General features: G+C 40.3%; 1 protein-coding gene across 4 annotated transcripts; it reads right to left on the bottom strand.

The window, feature by feature from the left end:
• Positions 1-231: 231 nt before the first annotated feature.
• Positions 232-18357, bottom strand: LOC107227272. 4 transcript variants are annotated; one of them, XM_046737138.1, is made up of 11 exons: positions 17586-18356; positions 13492-13692; positions 13109-13242; positions 12446-12572; positions 5887-6070; positions 3762-3879; positions 2594-2895; positions 2356-2526; positions 2026-2253; positions 1380-1517; positions 232-1095 (listed from the first exon to the last, which is right to left on the bottom strand). In XM_046737138.1, exons 3-11 carry the CDS (start codon positions 13216-13218, stop codon positions 965-967), a joined length of 1509 nt encoding a protein of 502 aa, XP_046593094.1. In that variant the 5' UTR covers positions 13219-13242; positions 13492-13692; positions 17586-18356; the 3' UTR covers positions 232-964. The 4 variants fall into 4 exon arrangements, with proteins under 4 accessions (XP_046593094.1, XP_046593091.1, XP_046593092.1 ...); XM_046737135.1 differs by having other exon boundaries at positions 2026-2271; XM_046737136.1 differs by having other exon boundaries at positions 2026-2271; positions 13492-13727.
• Positions 18358-18911: the final 554 nt, after the last annotated feature.

Raw genomic sequence — 18911 nt, forward strand, 5'->3', positions numbered from 1 at the left:
CTCGCTTCGTGATCGGATTTTTCATACGCTAAAACAATCCGTCGAGTCACCGCGGGTCACGTGATCGTAATTCAACCTCGACTGTAACAATTTTTTTTAAACAAAATACATCGGTCAGCTTTTGCTGTTTCAAAATTACAATAAAATCAGATGAAAAGCACACAGCTTTCGTTCCAACGGAGAAACGGTCAAGGGAATGTGAAAAAAAATCATGAAATACGCATCGCAGTGTTCCTGTATAGTACATTGTATGTACGTGTATAATATATGGATATACAAACCTAGTTACCAAAAAATACGTACATTAAATACCGCGAAAGAGGCTTTAAAAAATGAGCAACGGTTCACATACTTGCCTCAGATAACACGATGTTATCGCAAAAGGTTATCACCGTGTTTACCAAGTAACCTTTTGCGTTGATCTTTGACCAGCTGGTTCCAATCGTCAGGTCTGACCCCGATTACGAGGAACAGATTATCAGAACTACGTATACAGCTAATTCTAAAACAAAATTATCTGTCATCCCGATAGATTTCTTCTTTGTAATCCGTGCACGAATGTGTTTGCGATTTGCGCAAAAAGTATTTGTCCTAACCCGACGCACCGTCACGTTAATAATAAATAATGATGTTCATAACATTATCGCCATACAGAAATTCTGGGGTTAACCGAAAACGCACAATCCGCACTGGTTATATCGGATTCGTATACATATATGTCAAAGTACTTTCAAGTATTTCATAATGCTTATCAAGCTAACGGTAAACATTTACATAATATTATAAATAACGCTAAGAGAGTTGAAGATTACGAGCCTCTTACATATGCGTTACTGTTATCTTATTCGTTAATCTCTTGTTCAAATTTCCCTCGGAATTTACATTAAAGCACAACATTTCCTCGAAATCTTTTATGGTTTTTTGGTTTCATTTTTTGGCAGTTTTGAGGCATGAATAAATCAAGTTATGCCTCTTTTTGCACGCACAGTGGAACGGTGAGTGGAATCTCGTCGTAAACATGTTCCGTGTTCTGGTCCAAAGCGTTGTGGCGACATGCCGACGTCGGTGGCCTGTCATAATGGCTTTCCAAGAGATCTGAAAACCAAAAATTCTTCTTAAAAAAATGTCGAAACTTCACAACAAGCGATTAGAGATTGTCGAATTTGCATTACCTTCCACCAGACTCGAGGTTATTTACCATGAATAGAGAAAAATGAGTAAAGGAATCAAGTTGGTCCCTCAAAAACTGTCTTTCGCAGAGAAGCGACAAGTTTAATGCAAGCGTGAGATTGGATGATCAGATCCATTCTTGAAACAACTTTGCAGGTACATGTGAAAATAAGGCTTCAATGGGACACGAGGATTTGAATTCGGCTCACCTCGGATGTTGCCAGAGACACGAATGCTGATGGTTCCCGTCCTGTTGTCGTAGTGTTTGTTCAGTTCGGAGGCGTCGAAGGTTATCAAAGCGGTCTCAGGATTCGTGGCAAATACCGGATTGACGAAAGTCGGCAGAGCTGAAAAGATCGACAGTAAAATTCTAATTGCTTTGAAACTGTTACGCTTAAAGTGATATCACCTAAAGGGTTACATGCAGGATATTGGTGGAGATTTTATTTATTCAAGAACGCGGACATAAAGATTACTCGGTGAATCCAATCGAATGTAGTTAAACGTAGGGTCTGGAGAAGTATTTTTAGAAAGAGTCGGTTTCTGAGTTAGCGAACGAATCAAAGCGGGAGATGTTCGGAGGAGGTATGAGAAAAGTGGTAAAAGTAATTTTCATCTACGTGTGCAAGCCCGAGGAGACAAGACGTAAAGTAAGCTATTACAGTTAATAGATAAAAATGGAAGCCAGGGAATCTGCCGGACGTGACAAAACAAAGGAACAACGACAAACAAACGAAGACATTGAGAGGTACTCGCGAAAAGTGAGACTTCCATACCAAGACGGGTTTCCAGAACACGACTGGATTAGAAAAAAAGCTCAATTGCACTAAACGATCGTATTTTAAATCGACCTACGAGGAAGCGTCGTGTTTGTTATCTTCAGGCTCTTCGCGTTGTCGCACTTCTCCGGTGTCGAAGCTTCCTTCTTATCGCTGCTGTATATCGAGAGAGGAATGGACTCGAAGAGTTTCGACCTCATGTAGAACACCACGAGGGCAGCGAGGGTGGTTAGACACAGGGAAACAATCGACCCGACAACAATCAGCAAGGTGACGTCGTGCGGCGATTGGGTATCTTCCTGTTCTGTGGATAAAAAAATCACTGACAATTAGGGTTTATGAGTATTTCCGAGTCGGGTAACGGACCGCACTTTCACTCCATGGATGTTCTGTTTCTGACGCTTACCTTTTTGCAGGGATTTCACGTAACCGGGATGAGGTGACGCCGCCTTTTTCACCGTCGGCGACGAGTCCGAGCCGCCATCTTCGGCGTTCGCATAACGAAGTCCGTCTTCCGGTCTCGCCACGGTAAAATACGGCAAGGGAAACGAAACTTCGGAAACGGCGACAACGTTTTCTGGAAGAGAAGCACTTTTCTTATTACAATTTTGCGTCAAAGGGACAACAAAAAACCGAAAACGTACCTTCGACGTGCTCCGTAGTCCTGGAAATCCTTGTCGCGATGCCAGTTTCCGTTTTCGCAGCTTCGCTGGCGTCCCCGGAAACTGGTGACGTCGAAGTTTCCGTCTGGATTAAGCCGGAAACTTGAATAGCTCGGAAGAGATCTCCCTGGGTCCAATTTTGCGGAAGGACTGTTTGCGGTGTGTCGATTCTAGAAAATCGACAAATTCCCGTTTCCGGATCGCATGACGGGTACTTTTCGACGCAGTTGCAAACCGACTCGCAACGGAATCCCCATCGACCCTCGGGACAGGCAAGTTTGCAGCTGTGGAAGAAGAAAGCACTGCTTTTATGATTATCACAACTCAAATTCATTCGTTACCACCATTTTTCCTGCACGGAAACGATCTTCTTTTTTAAAATAGAAGATGTTGTAAAAGATAATTACTTATCCGGATAGTGTAACGAACTTATTTCTGTATTACAAAAAATATAATGTTAAACGAATAGAGAAACTTATTTTTCATAGATTTCAGGATCTAACTAAAAATAAAAATTGTTTAGTCACGCAATTTCTATATGTACCATTAGTCTGGTTTGCTCTTTTGTTTTATTACAATTTTGACGAGTTTCTTTCCTCTAAAGTCAACTGCATATGTATTTTAGATTTAACAAACGAGTCCAACCAGTATGTATATAAATTTGTATAAATAAAATTGTAAATATTAACTACAGTTTCAAAGATCATTCATTCACACACAACATTAAAATAAGCCGCTTCTCTATTATTTATTATATAAACAAATACCCACTTTCAAATTCAGTTCGACATTTTTCTCTTGTTTGTACAGCTAGTTTTTTCATTAAACACTAATAGTTTTCTTTTCCTTTACTTAGCTTTCTTATCCTTCTTCATTCTTGCCCAATCAGGTTCCGAAGTTTGTTGATGAAAATAAAGTGGATAGTTGTTAACTGATTTCGTTAAAACGTTGTGCCACATTTTCGTTATGTTTCATTCGGTTTTGGAAATAATGTGACGAGGCTTTGTTTAATAAACAGAAGAACGTAGATTGGAAGACTGTGTTCGAAAATGGATTACGACGCGTTTGCGGTATTGACTCTTCGGCGTCTTTTCGTAAAGTGACTTTCATCGAAACTTCTGCTCAATCACACAACCGCAAATCGACTCACCCAGGTCCTTGCCATCCTGCGGGACACTCGCAGATCCCACTAACTGGATTGCAGGATTCTCCCGACGCGCAGTCGCACTGTTGCATGCACTGCTTGCCCCAAGATCCTGGTGGACATTCTGAAAATCGTTTAATTTCAGCGTTGCGAAGTCTTTCATTAACTTTTCATTCTACGAGTACGTGTATATATATAGTGTAGATCCTAGTGATAGATTTTTAATAACATTTGATTCGAAAATAGTACGATTGATTGGAAATAAAAGGTGTGAATGACCCGAAAAAGAATTTAGTTTTTTGCAAAATTGACGAATTTTTGTAGTGACAGAATGAAGGTAGTCAATGAATTAGTCAGTTTTAGTTAGCGGAAATCGTCTTGAAAGAGAGAAACCAATATTCTATCAACTACGTAATTTTTAAAAATGTTGACACTTTTTTCGCCAATTTTACAGATTTCTTCACATTCAACGGCACATTGATTCTGAACAGAAAGAAATAAAACTAAAAAAAAAAAAAAAAAACACATTATCTTTGCAATATTTCCGAACCTGTCTCAAGATTTGGCAAGTGAGGCAGTTTATCTCGGTAAATTCCAAGTGACTTCCAAGAAGTTCCGAGGGAATTCACAGCTTTCGAACTTAGGGAAAATCACGGTTCCCTGAATCAAACATTCCGTACATTGCGAATCAAGACAGGTGCGGAATATCGACAAGGTGAGGTTCACCTATCAAGGATTTCCTCGGAGTCCGGCATGCGTGCATTTCGCGTTTAAATCTGATCCGCGATTGAACGGATAACCGCATTGCACGGTTGTAAAAGGAGGGCATAAACCAGTTTATAATACTCTCGTTTACGTCTTGTCTTATACGGCTGGTAATTGTTGGGTGAAAAATTGTGGCCGCTCGTCGAGTCCGGAAGTCGGGATGAAAGTTGCACCACGCCCGGTTTGTGATTCAACGCACGCACCTACACACGTCCAATACACGTCTGCGGTCTGCGTTGTTCGAGAAACGCCAGCACGCCTCGCATGAATTATCTGGACGTGTGGGCGGTCGCTCTGAACGCTCGGAATATCTCATCAGACTCCGTTCTCAATTGTAAGGGACTTTTATCGGTGTCGTCTGTCACCGTTAACCAAAATAAAAAACTATAATATGACGTTTCAGTCCTTCGGGAGAGGAGGGGAGGCTCATCGAACTAAAATTTATTAAACAAATATCAATTGCAGTGTACTCAAAATTTTAAACGACTTAACAGGATTTTCAACTAACAAGCTTCTTGTGGGATGAGAGAAAAAAAAGCGAGGCAAATTCTTTTAGCTTACAATAGTCAGAGGAGAAGAAATAGGCAGTGAATGCTGGACGGTGTTTTAACGCCATTAATCCAGAATATAAATATTCTCCTCCGTGTGGACATCGCAGATTTAAGCAAAGAGTGAAAGCCAAAAACTGGGGCTCTGACTTCACGTTGTTGTTACATCGCAACGTTGGATCAAACTGTCAAGACATTCGCGCGAAATCGTATTTCTCACGTTCGAACTCAAGATTTCATCGGCCAAAAGGTAGGTAAGAAAAAGTTTGGACTACAGGATGAGAATGATAAAAAATAATCGATTATTATTTCCCCATTAATAGAGTATGATAAATTATTTTTCAAACTCGATTATTTTTCCTCACAATCGGTTTTCATTTTTTACTTCCACGAACGATGCAATGCAACATCAATTCACGTCATTAAAGTATCAATTATTATCACTGTCTTACTTACTAAGTACCTATTCGATATAACAAGTGATAGATAAATGAATATTTTCTCCTGAAAGTGAAAAATATTTTGATTGAAACTACAAATCATCAAAAAAAAAAAAAAACTTTTCCGCTATTACGATTACATACTAAAATTTACGAAATTTTTGTTTCGTATGCGCCGTTTCAAAAAGGAATAAAATAGGAAACAATCGATGAATCGATTAATTTTTACCGATTCAATCGAGTCACCCTCGATTATTTTTTTCGACTCGATTAATCGAATGCATAGATTATTTTTATCTCAGTGGAAATCGCAACAGAAACGTAATCCCGTCAATACAATCGATGAATTTGTACAAATCTCCCAAGTTAAATACTCACGATGAGCGCAGCTGTCGCCTTGATAGCCGGATTCGCACTGGCAAACATTTGGCGCCAGGCATAGTCCGTTTTCGCAAGAATTGCAAAATGGTATGCATTTCGGTTCGGCCTCAGCCTCGCCATGCAGTTCCTGGATCACGTATCCCTCGCAGCATTCCGATATCGATCTTTGCTCGACGTTGGTCTGAAAACGAGAACGCAAAAACGAACGGTAAGAAGCTGTAGAAGAAATTGGAGAGTGCAAAGTGTGATCGAGATTTCGGATTTTCTCCTTCGATAAATTTTTCTGTTGCGATTATTACGTAAAGTGTAGATGTTGTATAAATTTCTGAACACCGTATAATAATTGTTAAAATTTTTACTCATTACAAAGTGTTCGAGGATTGCCTTTTGTACGTATAATACGTGCGCTGGAAATGATGTTGCGTAATAAAAACGATGTAGAAAAGTGACTTTTGAGAGGACGTGTCGAGAGTTGTCTTGTAACGCAGCAATTCTTCACCGTTCGAGCAGTTCGATCGTTACTTTTATTGCTCCATTATTGTTATTATCGGCGTTGTATCACCGTTACGTGAATCGTATAAAGTGCCCCGATTGAATCATTCACCTGTTCTGCAAAGTCGCGAGGCTCGCGTTATTATACACTTTTTATTTTTATCGTCACTGTTTTATCACTCCTTTCCTCGTTGCGAATCATTATTCGTATTTCAATGGCCCGTAACACGTGTTAAATATCGCCAAGGATAATTCTTCAATAAGTATCTGACTCGGTCAACCCGACGAGTCGATTTCTAACACCTTGGTCTTATTTTTGTTTATCATTTTTCAGTTCGGACTACACGTAATAAAATTCTAACACGTCACCTTGTCGCCAAGCATCTCATTAATCATTGTCGAATAATTACGGTCTCGGAGAGTGCAAAGAAAGAAACAACAAAGTGGGGGAAAGAAAAAAATAATAATAAAAAACAGAATAGAAAAACTGGAGGAAGAAAGTATAAAGAAAAAATGAAACAAAACAAATGTGCTGCTCATAGACTCGACTTCAGATTTCGGAATGAAACCACGTCGATCATTCCCCTTCATCCGATTTGACCGTATAAACGTCAACGTAGGAGGCCTGAAACGACTGTCTCATTGTTGGAAAAAAACCAGCAGCATATAAAGTAGACGCATAAAAGTAAAAACTGATGACTAATCCAGTCTGAATACTTGCCCAAGCCTGGGCCGCCGATTCAACGCCTCGTTTTATCCCACATGTTGCGTTTAATGCAGCTGACGTTATGCAAATGCAGAGTTTTAGTGCCCACTCCGCGAGAAAATATCGCTAATTGATAGCACTACGAGAATAAATTATATAAATCCGTGTTCAAGTGATTGTTTTATTTTTTTTTTTTTTTGCGAGCCGTCAATTAGCGAAATTCAGCTCATTTACATACCTGTACCAGATGAAAATCCAGTGGCGCTGACACGATCGAAACACGGAAAATGCCTGAAAAATTTTCCCCGCGGTGTATCGCTTGGGTTGAATTTTTTTTGGAACGAATTCTTTAATCCAGAATCGAGGCCAGGGTTAAACTGTTCCGAATAATTAATCGTCGGGCGAACCTGTGATCGAGAAATGTAAGGCTAAGGCGATAAATAAGCGGAGCCAGAAGATGAGCCTGTTTTTCTTACTCGTAGTGTGAATATGGTTGAAGTCCGAAACCGGTAAATTAACCTCGGCGATAAATTGGCCAATTACCTTCGCATTAACACCGCGGCGCTTGAGACTCGACAAACGAAAAGTTCAGCCGCATAATCAACACCTGTATAATATAATAAGTGGTTAATAAATTTATACACGATAAAAGAGAGAAAAAAAAAAAAATTAATAAAGAAGCTGTATAACGGTGAATTAAATGATTAAATTTAGATACGGTAATTATTTTCACTCGTACGTAGTGAACGTTTTAAACGTGAGCGAGATATTTTTCATCGACGATTATACGGGGATTCGCCGCTTCGGCGATACGGTTCACACATTTGAATGGGAAAAGTAGGAGGAGTTAAAGAAATCGCGAGTAATACCGGCACGAATTTCGTAACTTTTTACTCCGAGGCAGAAGACGGCTCAATTAATGCCTAATTGGCACAAAGGAATAGTCTGAAATTAGTAGTTAGAATATTATTATATAAAATAAAGGAGCGCTGGAGCCCGGCGAATTTACAGTGTGTAAATGAATAGATCGTTCCTTATTTTCAGGCTTCATAGAATTTAACGTGCGCGTGTTCGTTTCTTTGATTTTCGTCTACTCGTTTCTGTACATCCAACCATTTCAATAGCCAATTAAACCCGAAGACTCGAGTATTTGTACCGTCGGATTAGCGATTAGCAATGAACTCGATTACGGCGAGTTGCCAATGTTTAATCATCGGCTGACCAGATCTTTGATCGACGTTCAGGCGATGGTCAAAATAAAATCCCTGAATGCTCCACCGTGAGACCGAGACTTTACACCAGCAATCTCGACTTTCACCGGTCTGCAGCCGATACGCGATACTCGGACAGCTTCTTTCCGGCCGATCTCTGCAATTCGTATAATACTTTATACACACGTGTGTATATACATATATATGTATGTATAATTCATCCCGGGATGAAAGTGAACGCAATGCGTGCCCGGTGTGTCAGGTATACGTACGTACGCATACGCATTTGCCGTTTGCACGTATACGTAACGAGATTTAGCACGACGATTATAATCATCGCCCCCTATTAACGCGGCAACGAGCTGGGTGGAATTATTCGCTAACAACTGCAGCGAATTGCACAAGTTTGGATACGCGTGATCCGGGACGCGTAGCTGAAACGCAGAGGAAAACTTGGACGGAAATTGAGTGTGAGAATTTTCTTGACGAGATTAATAATCGAGAAATTATCAATTTTTGAATGTAATCTAACGAATTTGTTGGTCAGATTAATGAAGAAGTACCGACTTTTTATGGTAATCGATCAGTCTTCTTAATTTTTACGTTTTTGGGAAACGATGATGCATAGAACTGTGATTTCAACTGCTCTTATATTGATCATTAACCGTTTGAGTTATACACTGAGAAAAATTTCATTTGATACAGTAACTAGAAAAATTTCGTAAAACAGGTATCGTTAAAAAAACTGTTTGAATATCGTTGGAATTACGAAAAACAAGGTACCGCCTGACCATTTTGCGCTATCGTCGATCCTTTTTTGGTTATTGCAACGCAAAATCAGTTTCTGAGGTTTACTCTACTTTTTTAATTAAACAAGGCCTTAACGTCAATTTATTCTTGCACAAGTATTAAATTTTCCCAACAGTTGCAAGAAAATCTAGCAACAGTGATCGTAATTATAAAGAATAGTAACGGATACTAGACTTTCCGGTAACAGCTAGAAAACCAATTTTCATGTTTTACCTAGAACTATATTTTTCGATTGTGGTTAAAAATAAAAATAGTTAAGGACTGAGCGCTAATCGAAACTAAAAATTTCTCTCAGCGTAGTGGTAAGTATTTTTACCACCTATTTTATATCCATTTTTGTATATCTAGACAACATTTCAACATATTTTTTTCCGGTTTTTTGCTATTTCTGATAGTATACTAATAGGTTTTCGTTATTCGAGAGTCATTATTACGATATAATGTAAATTATTACCGTTGGAAACAAATTGATTGAAAAAAGTCGTGAAAATTGAAGAAATAATTCATTTCCGAGAAAGTTACCCGTCTACACAGATACTCGTTTTACATAAATTTTACATAAAACTCGATTAAATCCGTAGAAAAACTCTGTCCAAGGGTTTTTGGGCTCGCTGATTACGAATCTGAAATCAAATTTTGAAAATTCAGTACAGCGAATCCAATCAGGGACCCCGGAAACTTCGGCACAGAGTTTTTCGACCGGATTCGATAAAATTTGAAATTTCCGTCCGGCATATCGAATCCGCCATCTTCAACTTTTGAAGTCTCATTTCAGATTCGTAAGCAGCGACCCTAAAAACCATGAAATACCATCTTCTTGTTGTAAAAGTTGACCCAGCACAATAATGTTCGATCACTTAACCAATGATTTACTTACGACGCGTCAAGTCTTCCGACAGATTCAAAACTACAACAAGCACTGAACGATAATCGATCACACTGTCAGTTACGTCCTGGCGCAAACAGCGGCTGTTTCTGCATTACGAAATTTCAGTGTTTACACAGCGAGAGGCGTAAACCGTGCAACGTATCGTGCAGGATATTTTATACCTTTACGCCACATGCGATCAAACTTTCTTCAGCGAGAACTACTCCCTAAGAACGTTTGATTTGTAGGAGTGTGTGAAATTTTTACGAGCAAATGAATTTTATCGACATGATGTTATCGTTCGCCGCGCAGTGAGATGATGAAGAAGAATTTTCAGACTCGGCGGAAGGAGTCGCCACGATTATTAACATGCGCGTAAGCGTTTTCAAAAAAATACTTCGAATAATGTTTCTCGATTTATTATTACTATTATTACTATTATTATTATTATTATTCATTACACAAACGCGATACTCAGAATCGAATTTCCGAACAAATTTCCTTCAATTTTGCCCCGTCAATTATCGCGGAGTTTGTACGGCGCGTCTCGAATTCCACTGTGTTCTTCCGCCTCGAACCGAGCACGCTTCGAAGCTTTTTCAAAGTTACATCAAACGCATTATGCGGATAATTGTTGCGTGCATGGGTACGAGGAAATTCTATAGCCGCATTTGAAATTCGATCATGTAACAAAATCGCACAGTACAAGGTGTGTAGAAAGGATAGTTATGTTAGCGATTTTAAAACCTAGCTGCACTCGGAAGAATCAATTCAATGCACTGTGTAGTTCGGATGAACTTGGAAATAACGCAGGTCGTACCGCGAACCCAAACGTCAGTTTTCACCGCGTTCGCCACACTAGCTCGAGGCGTGACGCAAGGACACTTCTAGACCGGTTTTCACGTTTTCTATTTTTTTTCTTTTTCCGCAGATTTATTCGTTGCGAAACCGGCGTCAGCCTTGAGATTTGATGAGCGTCCGGTCGATCCGTGTTTCGATAAGACCGGCACTCGCGGTTTTGCAATTTCGAGAGAACCGCAACAAAGCACATATAGCGCAGGTAACTTCGCTATGACCGCGATGATTCAAAATGATCCTTCAACCACTTGAAGCATGCAACTGGGTATGCAAGGATTCTCGAGGTCACTGATTTCAAAAATGGGCTCAGAGAAGTTTTGAAAATTCAAAACGGTGATCCACGATCGTGAATTTTGAAATTCTGACGTCAGATTCGTTTTCAACGACCCTGAAAAGCCCTGATTAACATATTTCAAACGAATCGGATCAATTTTTATATTTTCAGTCCGCCATATTGGATCCGACATTTTGAATTTTGAAATTCTGACGTGGGATTCGCTTTCAGCTACCCCAAAAACCGAAGATCAGAGAGTTCCACTTTTCCAATTTTCCTAACCTTCTCACAATTACCTTTGGTTTGTAAAAACAGGCATTTTCAACACTTTGTTTATTTATAGGGTTCACTATATTCGTCGAATAATCATAAGCCCTCTAAAAATATCAACATTGATATCCTAGAAGTCCAATTATGCATAAACAAGGACAAAAAAAAAAAATGACAGTGATTTCCCAAAAATTGAATTTTTAAATATTGAACAACCAATTCAAAAAAGGTATCTCACTTATGAGACGCTGTACCGCAAAGTGTTTATTTATTTTTAAATAAGACAAGAGAAGGAATGAATTTACTGTTAAACTTCTCTTTGATGCAAAGACTTCAGACAGTCCCGTACACCATACGAGTAATCTTGATATAATGCCAATTTTCCCGACTGTTCAATGAACGGGAAGTCGAAGTGCAACAACCTCGTAAAAGGGAGACCCAAGTTACTTTGTACTCAATAACAAGCTGCGTACGCGTGTATAAATAGACCAACTAGTTGCAGAACAGTTGGCTAGAACGAAAGGCGGCCGGATATGCAGCGGCGGCTTGCGATCTCTGAAAATATTCCAAATCCTTGCGAATCGTAACGGGTCTTGTGAAGCAGGAGTTCACCAATCATCCCAATCCCCCGAATTTCTAATTGGCGTGTAGATCTGAACGTATTTGGTTCACGGCTAAAGCAGAAAGAGAGAGACGCGCAGCCTGTTACAAAAACGGCGAGCCGTAATTTCGAAGTGTAGATCCGTTCTCGTTTGGTAATACCTGAGTTATGATTATCAAGGCCAAGCCTCGCTGATCGTCTGTATGACGGAGTCGGAATCCAATGATTTTTATCTCGTCGCTGTAAAAGTTTCCGATTTACGGGTAAATATGTGATCGATGCGAATCTTCAGCATCCGCTGTGTTACATCAATGGTAGATCTTTTATCGCGGTGATTATGTTAAACGAATCGAAGATATCATCGATGTTAACTGCAGAAAACGACCGACAAATGATTGAAATCTCTGCAGTTTAGCGACAAAGATTGATCGATCCCTATTTGACGTGATCTGTTCGATCGACTCACCTTGATTCGATATCGTTCCCTCATTTCAATCCGCGTCTTTTCACACCTCGGAGGAACCTGGAGACACCATGTGAACGTCTGTACCATGACAGGCTCCGTGTAAGTTTCTTTGGCAGTGAGGGTGTAGCTGAAACGTAAAATTGACGAATGAACGTGAAGTGAATGAAATTCCACAGCTCTGAAATCGAGCAAATGAAAGCTGTGGAATTGTTCCACTTGTTGTCAACCAGGTCCGAAAGATTGAAACCTAATTTTGCCGCGGAATGCTAAATTGGAACGAACAACGTCAGCGAATCGTGACTTATTATTAACACTGAGTAATGACAGCGCAGGCAACGAGCATTGCTTCGATCAAACCCTGCATGCACGAGCCCGAGTGGAAAATGATCTCGAGCGGCTAACGACAACTAGATTACCCAGCGAGGCATACCTTTGCATGCTCGTGGATATTGCACATTGCACAATTCTCGGATAAGTGATAAAGAGCGTTCTCCGAGAGTCGGGCTCGAATTGCGGCCGTTCCTTTTGACACGATCAAATCACCGGGAACCGCGTTCGTTGGTCGGGGAGTGGATTTTGCGCAGCTCCTTAAAACTGGATCACCGACGAGCAGCGTCTGGGATCCGGTGAACCCGAAAGTGAAAACTTGATTAGTGTACTCACTTTTCAATCCTGTTGCAGACGTGTTCACCGGACAAGGAATTCGCCAACGGCAAGGCTGCCAAGACTGTTAGGACGATACGAAGACTGTCCAGAATCCCGGAACCGAGCATCTTGGAAAGGTAACCGAAGTGCACCTGAAGCAGTGGATAATCGGAACATTGATCGATGGCTTATAACTATTGATTGAATGATTTTTCCCGAAGTTGGCGAGGCGTTTTTGCGATTGAACTACGCTGAGGTGCCAACGCGGTGCTTTGGACTGATTATTATGAATCTGACGATGAGCTCGGAAGTCGAGCGGTAATCGGATCGCGTCGGTGGGTGCAAATAGGAAACAGGAAACTAATCGCAATGAAAATAATAACGGCAACTATACTTCATACCTTGATAACGATGTTATCCTTCCAGCCACGACGGTTTGAGACGAGCTTTTTTATTCCGCACGTCACTGGGCGAAGTGCGATCGACGTGCATGAAGTGTACGGTATCGGATTTCGAAGCTAACGACTGCAGACAGCCAACACCGGATGGGTCGTGTGACCGCTTCGCTTCGCCATATCTCCGTCTATCAGACACCGCCAGAACTGTTAACAGAAACCGTTCGGCAAGGATTCACCTTCTGAAATAAATCGCAAATCATCTCAGGTGGAATGGAACGGTTTGCTATGCGGCCTGAGCTTATTAACTCCACTGAGAGCAATAACATCCTACTTTGGAATTTGGTTCAAGGAAAGCTCATCTCAGATTCTGGTTCAACAAAACCAAATTCAATGATATGATTTCGTTGCTATCAACTGACGATTGGTAGAGACGCACTGATCTTTAGGTAGCGTCACGAACAGTATTATACACAGACAATGAGACGAATTTCTGTTTGTGGTTAGTTTCATTTTTTATCATAAGCGAAAAATATGTTTCTGGATACGAAATTGAATCTAATTTTGTAACTGTTGCGGGTTGTTCATTTTCGGTATGGTAACTGATGCTGTTTTATTTTATTTTTTTTTCCAACTTGACGTTGGTGCAGGGATGAATTGATGGATGATGGGTACTTATTGAACCGACTGAATGTGGTGAACTGAATAATAAAAAAATTACTATTAGCAAGAAAATTACTTTTGAAGTAAATATTACCGGAGTCGTATAGTCAGAAATTAATTTTCGAACAGAAGATTGGTCTGTAGAAAAAAAAAACCGGCTGCAAGATGCAGATCCTGAGGTGTGATATATCGATTTTGACATTCGATCGGATGACTGAATATTCAAAAGGCAGATTTGGTCTGCTTCTTGTTATTTTTTATATCTTCGATGTATTCTGGTTTTGAGAAACTACAGTTCGTGAAACTTCTGTCGTTTGGTTCATTGCGTATATGGACAAGAGAGAGAAAGAGAAATAAAAAAGAGAGAGAGAGGTAGAGAGAGGCACATTTATACGGGAAGAACGATAAAATCTGGATTACGAGCGTCGTTCGAACGGCGAACGGTATAATTATGCAATTTTTTGAGTCGGTATAATGAGTGCAGAATTGCGTAACGTCCTCGAAAGATTGCTGTGACTAAATTCACAGTGATTAATTTTCGTTGCTAATGTCGTATTGCAGCTGTATGCAGGTTACGAGATCGCGTTGTAATGTGTAAATGAAATTGTCCTATCTGGTATGCAAGAAAGATTTGTAGGATGAAGTCGCGTGGACGATTATTAATAGCGCGGAACGAAATCGTAAGAATGATATTACGTGTATATCTATCTACTCGCGAGTCTGAAATAAAACGGCTAATTAATACCTCCTTTCAGAAATAAGCGCTAGAAATATGAGGATAAAAATGAGAGGTATGAGGCGAGTTGATCAATTCGACGGATCGCGAATACATATAATTAAGCAATCACTTTATCACCTCGCAACGCGTTTCGTTGCACGTTAAGTGCGAAATAAATAAATGAATTCTTGCGTGAATAATATCGATTTTATAAACGAGTTGTACATCAATCGAAATTGAGAATAAAAAAAACTCTAATTACTTCTTCTCACGTTTTACTCTTTTTCCTCTTTCCCTATGTTTTGAAACGTAGCTCAATTATGCAGTGAACATATCCACTTACAAATTGAACGACAAGCGATCGCACTTTCTTTCAAATTTTTAGCAAATTCAAACAAATCTCAAGTGATGGCAGAAAAACGGCAACGTACAGAGTCGTTTGCGATTTCCATAAGTGAACAGCCTCTCGGAATTTCCTCTCGTTATTCTCAGCTCGCCAAACTCCTCTCGTTTCAACTATACGGCCAGAAACCGTGGCAAATTCGTTGATCGAGTTTCATCCCACGTTCGATTTTACCGCAGCAGAAACGACGTGGGAAAGTTGAATATCTCCTTTCAATTTATCAGCATTGCCATATTTTTCACTGCCGATAATTATTGCTCTTACCAAAGCCCGACGACCGAGTAATTAGCAGCATTAGCTTATCCTGTTATAGTACATGGGTTGAATACAGTCCGCATCTGGTAATTACAGTCTCGGATTATAAGTGTACATGCACTCGATCCAAGATCTCTAACCCACGATCCAGGATCGCTTGGATCTAGGGACGAGAATTCATGCACGGCACTTGAGGGGCACATGGGATTTCGTTCAAATTGTTTCTGTTTTCTTTCCACTTTTTTTCCCCGCCTCCTTCAGGCGTTTAGGTATCAACTACAAGATGATACGAAAAGCAACCGTCCAGTTTTTTTTTTTTTCAATTTCTTTTTACTTCGTACAACGCATACGTTTTAATATTGCGCAAGACGCACAAGCTGCCCGGTTTTTATTCCACAATTTAATACGCTGTATGTTATTATAATAAAAGCGATCGTGAGAATACACCGAAAGATGCAAAGGACAAACGATTGTTGTGCAACATGTTTGTATAATGAACGTTGCTATAATATAACGACTTTGTTTTGATTGGGTTTAATTACTCAGGATCAGACAGATGTGCTCAATTGACATTCTCGAACATATTTTAGTCACCTAGTTTCCAGTTTACACTCTAACCACTTATCTTACTGTTTTTCACCTATTTTACAATTTTTTATTCCTTGCTTCTATCGGCTTATTAACATTTACAATCAGGGAGAAAAAGTGTTTGAACATTGAGAAAGGTAAAATTGAAATTGCAAAGAGGTTTTAAACCGAAAAACAATCAGACCTGTCAAGTAAATCACCCGCATGAGTTACATTAATAATCTTCACACCGGATTTAACAAATTGCCCACTCGTTAAGATCTTCAGCGTGTAATGCAAATTTCTCGCTCCTAGAACAAGCTGAGTTATGAAGAAATTTAACATCCGTTAACGTTGTTTCAGATTCATTCAACTGGGGCAAGGCCAGAGATTAAAATCGGATCAAAAAACGTGCATTTGTGTTTCCAGTAACTGCCTGTAATTTCATTACATGTAAAATGTTTGGCAATGAAATTAACTAACGACTAGAATTTCGTGATCCGAAAAATTATAGTTGATTTAATAATCCGTCGCTCATTTATGGCGAATCCTTACGATTGGGGTATAAATAATTTCTTTTCTGTTCGTTTTTCTTATTCAAATTGGTAAATCGAAGTGCTGCGAAATCACCGACGAAGCACCGAGAGCGCGAGTTTGCGTAACGTGACAATTTACCACCACCACCATCATCGTCATCATCATCGTAATTATTATTTCTGTTATTACATTCAACGGTTATGATTAAATTCTTGTCGCAGAGTAAGTAAAAATCGTAATTTCACTTTATTCAATTTTCGGAACAGCAAAACAGCAAACTGATTACAGTCAGTTTTGACTGGCTGATGATGAATGAAAACAGCGTAGATGTGCCTAGATTTATCTAAAAGTAAGTAGCTGTCGGTTCATGTGGTAATCCGTTCGTTGCGCATTGTAATGATAAATAACAGGCGTTACATATTGTACACTTGTATACGTGCATCACGGACTGCGTAGTTTCGTAGATTCAATTTATCAAGCGTTTAATAACGACGAGAAATTGATCACCATACTATTTGTCAATTCGTTGTTATAACTGTAATATCACGAATTGTCTATACGTGTACATGTATCATCCTAACACTTATCTAAGCTTGTTAGTCAAACTTCGTTGCAACGATACTCGACACGAAGCGCTGTCGAATAATTTATACCCGTAAGACACGCGAGTTTAAGGCTTGTTTCCAGAAGGTAAAACAGTCGCAAATGAAGTTGTTTGACAGTTCCGTGAAAAGTTTTAATGAAAAAATAATACTCTGCCCCGCAAAGGTTATCTTGAATATTTCGAGGAGCTTTTTCTTAAGTTCACAATACCCAAAACCATGCTTAGAAAAATTACAACAGAATGACGGTGAACATTTTTGAGAAAGAGCGAGACGCGTTTCTTTACCAAGTTTCTAATCGGGGAACAGATTCTGTGGCAGCAAGAAGTAGGAGAAGGAACCAGTATCCACTTACCTTTAATCGAAAGCTCAGACAACTTGATACGTCGAGGGGTTGATTTCGTCCGATTTTCCGTTTTATCGGCTAACTTTTCCAAAGCACAAAACGCAGCTTCCGTACCATGCGGAGGATCACAACATCGGGAAAGCACGACACAGACGCAACAACGCACTACGACATGCGGCTGGGTCGAAACGTCGGAAGGCACTCGAGGCACAATGAACTCGACGATGAACCGACCCTCCGACCCTCCGGCTTCAATCTTCTAGCACTAAACTGCGGCACCATGGAGAAGCTCGACAATGCGTGATGACGGATCCAGCGGGGGCGACGTGATCTCTCCGTCTCTCTCCTCTCCTCATTTCTCTCTCTCTCTCTCTCTCTCGCTCTATTCGGGTCTCGTCGAGGCATCGTTACGTCGTCGAACGAAGAGGCCCAACAACCGTCGACGTATTCGCTGAACAGTTCGGCGGTAACTGATTCTGCAAGAACCCATATTTGCACACCGGGGTCGAGGGTCCAATCGACCTCTCGCCACTGCTACGTGAACATTTTACTCATTGATAATTAACCATCCATTCCGCATCCTGATCGCTACGAGCACTCTTCCTTCTCTAGGTACCTCTCGACGACTCTCAATCTTCCACGAGCACAATTGTCTTCCATAAGAGCTTACCAACGGCAGAATATCCGAGTTGCGAAACGGGATTTCGACTCGCTGATCGACCTTTGACCCCGTCTGGCTTATACCTTGTCTTCTTAATGTGCCTTGCGGGCACTTTTACTTTCTCTGTTGGTACCGTGCGGCACGTCTTTTCCACACAGTTTCTCGTATTGTCTATTCGCGACTTGTGCTGAACTGCATAACGTGAATCACCGGCACTCCTAGTCGCGGCTCTCCGTTTATACGTTCACCGTAACCCGTGATGCACGACAATGACGACAAATGTCAAGGTTATAAGCTTCGCTGGCTGGTCGAAGCTTGTGGAAATTAGTTAACCCGTCTCGATCGTTGCATCGAATTGCTATTCACCACTGTTGTATGCCGTACTGTAACAGGTTGGCGTACCAGCAGGAGGACTGGTACACAGAGAACATGACGTGGAAACACTAAACGTGCCTTCACGACCTGCCATCACTCCAACGTCAACATTAGATCTCGTCAAAGTTGACACCAGGAAGAATTCTTTGTATCTACTGTTAAATTCGATTCTTTATATATCTACCAAAGACAAAGAGCGGTAGTCGATTTGTTCCGATGAATCAATACCAAGTCACGAGAATTCGAGAACCGAGGCTATAAATCACTTCGCAAACCTTTCCTACGTCCGTTATTCCGAA

The sequence above is a fragment of the Neodiprion lecontei genome, chromosome 4 (genome assembly GCF_021901455.1).
Source record: "Neodiprion lecontei isolate iyNeoLeco1 chromosome 4, iyNeoLeco1.1, whole genome shotgun sequence".
NCBI lineage: Eukaryota > Metazoa > Arthropoda > Insecta > Hymenoptera > Diprionidae > Neodiprion > Neodiprion lecontei.

What these genes read in the sequence shown, in the direction of transcription:
- LOC107227272 (XM_046737137.1), bottom strand. Translation starts at nt 13,218, where the DNA reads ATGCTCGGTTCCGGGATTCTGGACAGTCTTCGTATCGTCCTAACAGTC. An exon ending in GACTACGGAGCACGTCGAAG is followed by an intron (nt 2,527 to 2,593) that starts GTACGTTTTCGG and finishes CTTCTCTTCCAG; the next exon opens with AAAACGTTGTCGCCGTTTCC. An exon ending in AACAAACACGACGCTTCCTC is followed by an intron (nt 1,518 to 2,025) that starts GTAGGTCGATTT and finishes CGATCTTTTCAG; the next exon opens with CTCTGCCGACTTTCGTCAAT.